Genomic DNA, 9,903 nt, shown 5'->3' on the forward strand with positions numbered 1-9,903 from the left:
GCCTGGGGCTGGGGCCTTTGGACTTTCCCGCCTTGCTCCCCCCAGTCCCTTCCCTGGGGCCCCGGGAGGTCGCCCGCCCTGGATGGAATGAGGCCCCTAATCTTCTAGCCTCCAGCGCTCCTGGGGACCCTTCTAGCCGCCCCAGGCTCGGATCCCTGCGGCCGGGCCTGGCCTGTTGCTTTGTGCCTTAAAAAAAGAAACCAAAACCCTTTGTACCAGGGGTTGGATAGGTTATCTCGGGTGAAAAGCCGCAGGGTGGCTGCGCCCACTCCAGCGGTAAGTGACGGCAGACACGGAGCGGCGAGGCCACCTGGCCGTGTGGTCTGGGACCGCCCGGCCGAGCCACACTGGGCTGGCCGCCACGCTCCCTCCCGCTGGTGCAGACCCGGCCTCAGAGTCGGTGTCCAAACCCACTGCGGCCTCAGCCCGCCCAGCTGGCGGGGCATGGTCCCCGCCGGCTCCTTCCCGGGCCAGGCTCCCTGCTGGGACACCGGCCATTCTGGGCCCAAGCCCCTGGAGGGGTGGTCATGCGGGGTCTTCTCCCGTCCCAGCCGACCACACCCACAACCCCGGGCAAGAGGGCGGTTCCCAAGCGTCGTGAAGGGGAAGGTGTCGAGGGGCCCGCCCTTCCCTCCGCCACTGTGGTGGCCCCCCCTCCTTGGCTCCAGGGGACAGGGGAGAGGGTAGGGCCGTCACTGGTCCCTCGGGAACATCGGTGTGAAAGTACAGGCCAGTGTGCCCCCCCCCAACCCGTGAGTGCTCCGCGGGGTCAGCTGCCGGGACACAGGTCCCCCTCGGGAGAGGGCACTCAGACTTCCGATCCCAGACTCCTCCTTCCAGGGGCGCCCTTGGGGTCCCCCCTCGCTCTGCACGGCCTCTCCGGCTCACTGTTCTCTCAGCGTCCCGCGGACGCCCCGCACAGACCCCTCTGAGGTCCGTTTTCTTTTCCTCCTTTTCTATTCCTCTGTCTTTCAAGCCGGCGCCTTTCCTCACGCGCCTGGTGGTCTGGGCTGTCCCTTTGTCCTACATAACGAGGCCCCGGGCAGGCGGCCCGTTGGCTGGAGGGTGTCCAGCTTCAGCGTCCACGGGGACTGGGTCCCCTGTCCCCGAGGCCAGGCCTCCTGTTCCCTTCCCTCCACTCTCCCCCCGACACAAGGGACCCGCTGCTCCCTACGAAGACTTGCTGTCCAGCCCCATCTGCCCCCATAGACTGCGGCCCCTCCTGCCTGAGCTTTGGGGCCCAGGGCGAGGACCGGCCTCCCCAGACCCCCACCGCCCTGCCAGCTCTCCCCCACCCCCCCACCACCGCGCCCTTCTCTCCCACTCGGGGGTCAAACCTCCTGTAAGACGCTCCCTGTTGGCACTCGAGCGGGATTCAGGAGGTCCCCGCGGCCACCCACGTTCCACGGGGAACTGGGGATTCGCCCGGGACCGTTCACCTGTTGTCTCTCCAGCCGGCCTCGCTGGTGTGGCGTTGTCATGGGACAGCCCCCCCCGGGGGGCCCATCCACTGTGTCACAGACGTCCACCGCGTCACAATGCAGACTGCCCTGGGCCCGGGGCGGGAGCACAGCAGTGGGGAAGGCGGCCGCCGGGGGCGCCCTGCCCGTCGATGGGTTGAGCGCGCTTCCGGCAGGGAGGGCAGGGGACAGGGGCGCGAGGTGAGGCCGATGGGAGGGCCCGGCCCCGTGGGGTGGCCGCGTGGCGAGTCCGGTCAGCGCTGACTTTGCCTTTCAGACCTGGGCCTGTCCCCACACCTCACGGCACTGATGGCCGGCGGCCAGCCCCTGGGGAACAGCAGCAGCACGGGAGACACCGGCTTCAGCTGCTCTCAGGACTCAGGTGAGCCTTGGGCAGGTGCGTCTGCCCCGTCCGGTGTCCCCGGCGCGGGGGCAGGCGCAGGTGGCGGGCCCCTGCCGTGCCGCGTGGAAGGAGCGTGGGGGCTGGAGTTGGGAGGGCCCCGGCGTTCCTTCTGTGCCTCAGTTTCCTCCCAGCCCTCAGTTTCCTCCCAGCCCTCACCCTGAGCTCCACCCTGCCAAGGGACAGCAGCCCAAAAAGCACCAGGGACATACCGGGAGGAACTGAACTGTCTGGCTTCAGGGTGAGGGCCGGAGGGGCGGCTCTCCCTGGGACAGAAGTGCTGGCAGCTGCCATTGCTCCACTGTGGGGCCCCCTCCCCGCACCCAGCCTACAGGCACGGGCACCGAGTCGGCGTCTCCATCCACCTGGCCGGCACCTCTTACCCCACCCGGGCGACTCCCGGAGGCCCCCATCCCCCACCATCATGTGCACCAGCTGAACCTCCTTCAGTGGCCAGCCTCTGCCCATGCTACAGGCTTGTCTAAAATCTCCCCAAGGTCCACAACCCCCCGCCCAAAGCAGCATCTGGCCTGCATGTGGCCTGTACCTCTCTCTTGCTAAACAGCCCCCAGCCCAGCAGGCGTGGCCGCCAGCCTCAGGTCACAGCAGAGCCGCCCCTGGTGCCTCCACTCCAGCACAGGCAACGTCCCACTGCAGACCATTGCGCGGCTCCTGCCAGGTGGCCCCAGAGTGAGCCACCTGTGCCCCAGGCCAGGCCCAGGCACAGGCAGCCCCTGACCTTGGCCTGCTCTGAAGTCCTCCCTCCCAAGAAGAGGCGCCAAAGCCAGCACACCCAGTGGTCGGCTTCTGACCACACCAGAGCACCCCTAGGCGGCTCCACAGACAGCACACCCAGCGGGTGGACTCAGCTGGGGCCTGGGGCCCACTCCAGTGAGGAGTCCCGCTCATGGGGTCCGCTCTGCACACCATGCTGCTCATCCACTGTGGTCACGGCCAACCAGCCTGAGGACCCCACCACCCACCGACTGCCTGCAGCAGTCAGGCTCAACTGCCACAGGAGGGCGCACACAGCACACACACGGGACACCCACGGAGCACCTGGCTCTGGTGACCAGGGCGCTGCACCACTGGGCCTCACAGGACACCTCCTAAATTAGGGCCCCTGTGAAGACCGGGAGAGGAAGCCGCTCTACCTAATACATAGAAACAAGCGCAGGGAGTCAGCCAGAACGGGGAGACGAATAATTATGTCCCACATGAAAGAACAAGAGGAAACTTCGGAGGAGGAACCAGGTGAAATGGAGGCCACTGATCCGGCAGGTGCAGAGGCCGAGACGCTGGATGTAAAGATGCTCAGAAACTTAGGGAGAGGACAGGCGGACTCGGCGGGAACCTGCCCGGAGACAGAGACCACACAAAGGAGCCGGTCGGAGACGAAGAACACGGTCTCCGAAATGAAGAGTGCACCTGAGGGAGTCAGCAGGGGACGCGATGAAGCAGAGGGTCGGATCAGTGCTTTAGAAGGTAGGCAGTGGAAAGCACCTACTCAGAGCAGCGGAAAGCACCTACTCAGAGCAGCGGAAAGGAAAAGGAGCTTGAACAGGCGAGGACAGTGGAAGGGGCCTCTGGGACACCACCAGGTGTCACGGCATTTGCATCACAGGTGTGCTGGAAGCAGAGGTCAGGGGCCGGAATCTGTCTGATGACGTGAGGACTGGAAAGGCTCCCAGCCTCGTGCGGCAGACAGACATGCCAGGACGAGCTGAGAGTCCCAGACAAGATGCAGCCACAGAGACCCACCCGGGACACATCATAGTTAAAATGGCCAAGGCTGAAAACAAGGAATCGTGAAAGCAGTGAGAGAAAAGCAGTCAGTTACCTCCAAGGGAGCTCCCTGAACACCTCCAGCTGGTTTCTCAGCGGAAACGTTTCCGGCCAGAGGGACTGGTGTGAGAAATACTCACAGTGATGAAAAGCAGGGACCTACCACCAAGGCTGCTCCACCCAGCGAAGCTGTCGTTTGGAATGGAAGGGCAGATAAAGACCTTCCCAGACAAGAAAAGGCTAAAGGATTTATTTCATCACCATCAAACCAATATTAAAAGACATGTTAAAGGGACCCCTCTAAGCAAAAAAAGAAAAAAACATATCTAAAATATGAATAATAAGCCCTGGCTGGTGTGGCTCAGTGGATTGAACACTGGTCTGCGAACCAAAAGGTTTGATTCCCCGTCAGGGCACACACCTGCATTTCAGGCCAGGTCCCAGTAGGGGGCGCATGAGAGACAACTAAATATTGATGTTTCTCTCCCTCTCTTGCTCCCTCCCTTCCCCTCTCTCTAAAAATAGATGAAAATTTAAAAAAATAAAATATGAATAATAAACTGGCAATAATTACATTAGTTATCAATAATTACTTTAAATGTAAATGGATTACACCACATACAGTAACAAACGCAAAATGGATTAAAGTCTTTTTTTTTAGGATAAATTTTTTTTATTTATTCACTTTTAGAGAGAGAGAGAGAGAAACATCAATGTGTGGTTGCTGGGGGCCGTGGCCTGCAACCCAAGCATGTGCCCTGACTGGGAATTGAACCTGTGACACTTTGGTTCGCAGCCCACGCTCAATCCACTGAGCTACGCCAGCCAGGGCGGATTAAAGTCTCAATGTAAGGCCTGAAACCAAAAAACTCCTAGAAGAAAAAAAAAATAGGCAGCAAATGCTGTGATATGCGCATAATAATATTTTCTGGATCTATCTCCTCGAGCAAGGGAAACAAAAGAAAAAGTAAACAAACGGGACTATGTTAAACTAAGAAGTGCTTGCACAGCAAAGGGAACTATTCACACAATGAAAAGACAACCGGGCACATGGAAGAAGATATTCACCCCTAATACACATGGCGGAGGGTTACTATGCAAAGTATGTGAGGAACTTATATAACCAAAAACACCCCCCACAAAAAAAATTTAATTGAAAAATGGGCAGAGGACCTGAGTAGACGCTTCTCCGAAGAGGAGCTGCGGCTGGCCCACAGACACGCGAAAAGACGTTCGGCATCACTAATCAGTGGGATGCAAACCAAACCACGAGGAGCTAACCCCCCGCACCTGTCAGAATGGCCGTCAGTAAACCAACAAACAACAAGTGCTGGTGAGGACGTGGAGGAAAGGGAAGGCTTGTGCACGTTGGTGGGGCTATAAGTTGGTGCAGCCGCCGTGGAAAACCAGTGTGGAGAGTTCTCGGAAGTTAAAGGTGGAGCCGCCGTATGACCCAGCGATCCCACTTCTGGGTATGTCTCCAAAACACACGCAGACAAACGCCAAAACAGAAACACTGACTGGACAAGATACCTGCACCCCCATGCTCCCTGCGGCGGCGTGTACGACGGCCAGGGCGTGGAAGCAGCTCGAGTGCCCCCCCACGGCCGATCGGGGAAACGTGTGGTACGTCTGTGCCACGCATGTGACTCAGCCACAAAAAAGAGTGAAATCGTACTGTTTGCAACGACACGCACGGACCCGGAGGGCGTTATGCTAAGTGGAATAGGGTCAGACAGAGGAGGACACGTACCATTGGATTCCGTCTGTGTGTGGAATCTAAAACACCGCACACACACACACACACACACACACAGACTCACGCAGACGGAGGTCACACTGGAGGCCGCCGGACGGGGCACGGGGCTGGGCTGGGTGAAAACAGGGAAGGGATTGAGCAGCACAAACCGGCGGTTACCATCGAGGGGCCGCGGCGGGCAGCGTGGGGAGTACAGTCGGTAATGTTGTAACAGCCGTGCGATGTCAGGTGGGCACCAGACTTACCGGGGGACCACTCCGTGAGGTCCACATGCGTGTAACCACGATGCTGTACACGACAAACTGATACATTTTATTGAATGTCAACTGTAATGGAAAAAAATGTTTAGTGTTTACTCAGTGCCACGCATTTTCACCACCATGACAGAAATTTAAACTGTAAGAGGAATCCCTCAAAACGCACAGCTCTTTCTCTGGGCCCCCTCCTCCACGCAGCCCTCCTCCCCTCCCCCGGTCCAGGTCTGGCCCACCGGACACTCCGCGGATGCCCTTGGTGGCTCAGAGCCCACCCCTCTGCGTGCCTAACAACACGGCCGCCTCTTTGCGTGTCTGAAGCAGCCCCGACGCTGGCTGCACCCTCCTCGGAGGACGACGACACAGTGTTGGTTTCCCGGGCACCTGCTGCGGGCAGCTCGGTGCACTTGGCCGTGGGCGGGCACCCGTGGGAGAGCGCGGTCCCGGGTGGGTGCGAGGACACGGCCGCTGGCCCTCCGTGCCCACGCCGACCTTGGCTCCAGGGACGGACGTGATGCTGCTGGAGGACTGCGTGTCTGAGGACCAGCCCCCCGCCCACTGCTCGTGCCCCCCCAAGAGGAGGAGCTCCGTGACCTTCGAGGACGAAGTGGAGCAGATCAAAGGTCAGTCTGGGTGGGGGGAAGGGAAGGGTCTCAGCCCGATCCCTGGCTGCTCCCCGTCCGGCCCCAGCACACCAGGGCCGCGCCTCCGCCCACCCGCAGGGTCTTCCTCCCTCGAGTCCTCGGCCTCCCAGCCGACCGACCAGGCAGCCGCCAGACGGGGCGGGCCGGGGCCTCCGGACTCCACGCAGGCACACGTGTCCTCAGACCGGCTCCATCCGCCCCAGAGTGAGTGGCAGGGCGGGGACAGGCCACGCCCCTCCCGTCTTCTTGTCGGGGTGGTCGTCTGACCCTTGTCCTGGGCGTGAGGCGGGGGTGGGGGGCCCACCCGAGCCTTCAGTTACTTCCGACCCTGAGGCCGTCCGGGACCTTGGGGGCCTGAGCCGTTGCTGAGTGGACAGAGAGCCCCGGGGCCTGAGGCAGTTTGTGGCCGGGGCAGGGAGCCCGAGCACCAGAGAACTCCCCCCAAGACGCAGCGTTTGGGTGTCGTCGGTAGCGGGTGTCTCCTGCCCTTCGCCGTGAGCCAGACCTGGGCCCCTTGGGGGGAACGGTCTGATGGTCACGGGGAACCTGGGCAGGGAGGGGTGTGCGCTGGGGCCACCTCCCAGCGGAGAAACTGAGGCCGGGTGCAGTCCCGCTGAGATCTCGCGGGCAGTGAGGAGGGCAGTCAAGGATGCTGGCCGAGGAGCTCGGACTCCCAAGCCCTCGCCCCTCCGCTGGGCCCGCCTCCCCTCCTGGGCAGGGAGGCGGCAGCGGGCTGGTCCCAGGGCGGGCACGCACATGCCGCCGGTCCCCCGCTCACCCTCTCCCCTGCTCCTCCCTAGAAGCCGCCCGGAACCCCGTCCTCCACGTGAAAGCCGACGTGCACAAGTCCCTGGACAGCTACGCAGACAGCCTGGCCAAAGCCATAGAGGCCGAAGCCAAGGTCAACCTGTTCGGAGAGGAGGCTCTGCCCGGGGTCTTGCTGGTGGCCAGGACTGTCCCCGGGGCCGGCTTCGGGGGCCGCCAGGGCAGCCGAGTGCCCGTGAGTCAGCGGCACCAGCTGCAGAGCATCGAGGAAGGGAACATTCTCACCTCGAAACAGAAGTGAGGGCCTTGAGGTGGCCTGTCCCCCGAGACGGACGCCCGTGGCCGACCCACCGAGCCGGGGCCCGGGAGCACAGGCAGGCGCCTGAAAACAGGAGAACGGTGTCCATGGCCAGAGACTTTGGGGTCAGTGGGAGCCCCCACGTGAGCTTCCTGCAGACCCCATGATGGGACCAAAAGCAGCAAAAGCACAAGGAAAAGCAGACGGAGGTGTGGCCGTGCCTTTCTGGGCGGTGGGGCGTGGAGGGGGGCTGGAGACCGGGCTGGGAGTGGGGAGGAAGCACCAGGTGGGTCCTGTTCTCTCGGTCTCGGCCTGCATCCGGACGCCCACGCACTGACCCGGGGACAGAAGCTCGGGAGGCGGGCCCTTCCCAGGGCACCCGGGCTTCTGCGGGGTCCCTAGAGGAGAACCCAGCCGGAGAGACCCCCGCGTCCAGTTCCCACACCTCAGCGCTGGTTGTGACCTCGCCTCGGTGGAGCCACCTGCTGGTGGTCCCGGGCAGTCACAGGCTCCTCCCCACTCACTGATTCTTGGCTCTTTCAAAAGAAGGGAGAAACCACTATCAAAGACGGGAGGAAGGAGCAGGTACCAGGCGCTTCCTTTCCAGAATTTAAAGAAGAAAAGGTATTTGGCTAGGACACGCCACGGACTTATCACACCTGGACACGGCTGCGGTCCCAGCCGGCCAGGAGGTGGAAGGTGGAGACACCGTTGTCTTACAGAGGAGCCCCCTTTTCCTCAGAAAACCTCATCCACGTGATGCGTGATTGACAGGAGAGAAGGCAGAATAGCAGCCCTGCTGGGCCTGGAGCCACCACCTGTGCTCCCGGCCGGCTCCGCCCCTTCTTACTGCCGGTCACCTGGGCCTTCCTGTCGCCTCTCTGGGCGGGAAGATGGGACGTGGGAGCGGGGCATCAGATTGAATGGTCTCCAAGGGCATTTTCGACTGCGACCTTTGGCGTCCTTTGTCAGGTAGAGATCGGGGTGGGGGGTGGGGACCCGCAGACCAACATTGCACGGCTTCCGAGTGTGGCTTCTAAGGTGTGTTTAGCAGCCACGGGCCCAGCTGCGCGGACTGCCCGGCTGGTCTGTTCAGACGCCGCCCTCCAGCACGCAACCGTGTAGGAAGAGACGCCCCCTCGCAGGTGGAGTGCATTCGAGGGCTTAGACCTCTGCCCCCTGCCCTCGGAGCCGGGACGGCAGTGGGTGGGGCCTGGGCCGCTGGCCAGGTGACGCGGGGAAACCGCCTGCACTGGCCTCACGGCCTGGGCAACCGAGTGAGCCCAGGGAGCACCTGCCCGGCCCCAGAGGCCCAGGCTGGTCAGCAGAGGGCACCGGCTGTGTGTGCCCGGCAGCTGCTCCCTAGCGTGGCATGCACGTCCGGAGAGGCGGCGGCTTTTTTGCCGAGTAAGCACAGCGGCTGGCCGGGCCCGGGTCTGCAGTGTGCAAAGACCTTGTCTGAGACCTGGGGGCTTGCCACCTTCACAGTGGTCAGGCTCCCTGACGTCTCGGGGCCAGCCAGGCGCCAGGCGCTGGGTAGGCTCCGGGGGGGGGGGGGGGGGGGGGAGGGGCAGAGGTGGCTTCCCTGGCAGGGGCTGCTCCGTCGGGGGCGTTGCACACTGTCTCTGTGTGCGTGTCCCCAGCACCTGTGTAGGTCACGGAGGGACCCTATTCCCGCTCAGCTGGCCCGTGTGGGGTGGGGCCGGGGGAGGCCTCCGCCTGCAGGTGGGAGTGACCCAGGGCACCAGGGAGGCCTTCCTGAGGGCGGCCAGGGGGCTGGGAGCCCAGGGAGGGAGAGGGCGTCCCCCGGGCCAGGCTGGGCTGAATTCTCGAAGGGTCCTGAGACCCCAGGTCCCCACAGGTGTGGCCCAGACGGGCTGGGACTCACTAGATCAGATCCGAGCTTATCTAGAAGGGCCGCACCTGCCCGAGGACTCACTGTCTCCCTTCCTCCCGCTGAGGTCCGTCCACTCACTCGCCCGTCAGCCCCTGCGCCTGCGCCGTGCAGAGCGCCAGGCCGGCCTGTGAGCCATGACCGGACGTGTCTCCACTCCATTCAGGGGAGACCGGGGACACCGATGCTGTGAATGGCCAGGTCGAGTACCGAGGACACACAGGACTGTGGGCTGCGGGGGAGGGGGCCGCCTCCAGCTGGGGGCGCGGTGAGAGGGGTGGCTCCACGGAGGTGGCGGTCCGAGCCAAGCCTGGGAGGGTGTTTGGCAGCGAGAACCACGTTTGCATAACTGGGAACTCAGAGTTGCCAGTTCTGGCTGGGAGGCGGGGAGAGGGAGGGAGGCAGCAGCAGGTGCATGGGAGGAGGAGTGGGGCCAATCACACACGTTCTGGAGCGTCTGAGAGGCGTTTTTGAGGACACCTGCCTGTGGTGCAGGTGAAACCGCACTGTCCCCACGAAACCCAGGCCTGTGTACACTGCTGACGCCTCCCTGAGGGACTGCACGCACCGTGGTGGGGGCCGGGGGGGCATTTGGCCAGTTGTCCACTTAGAAACCTTCCTGTGCCTCCTGGTTTTGACAGGAC

At 62.7% G+C, this 9,903-nt stretch overlaps 1 protein-coding gene across 2 annotated transcripts in view; it reads left to right on the plus strand.

The window, feature by feature from the left end:
* Positions 1-8,474, plus strand: part of GPR161 (G protein-coupled receptor 161) — a 28,108-nt gene extending 19,634 nt beyond the window's left edge. The window contains exons 4-7 of one of the 2 annotated variants that reach the window (XM_036015165.1): positions 1,738-1,842; positions 6,162-6,281; positions 6,381-6,506; positions 7,103-8,474. In XM_036015165.1, coding sequence (XP_035871058.1) covers positions 1,738-1,842; positions 6,162-6,281; positions 6,381-6,506; positions 7,103-7,368 — 617 coding nt within the window. In that variant the 3' untranslated portion in view covers positions 7,369-8,474. The remainder of the gene's footprint in view (positions 1-1,737; positions 1,843-6,161; positions 6,282-6,380; positions 6,507-7,102) is intronic. The other variant, XM_028530720.2, reaches the window with a different exon arrangement.
* The last annotated feature ends 1,429 nt before the right edge of the window (positions 8,475-9,903 follow it).

This window comes from Phyllostomus discolor, chromosome 14 (genome assembly GCF_004126475.2).
Source record: "Phyllostomus discolor isolate MPI-MPIP mPhyDis1 chromosome 14, mPhyDis1.pri.v3, whole genome shotgun sequence".
In the NCBI taxonomy this organism is placed as follows: domain Eukaryota; kingdom Metazoa; phylum Chordata; class Mammalia; order Chiroptera; family Phyllostomidae; genus Phyllostomus; species Phyllostomus discolor.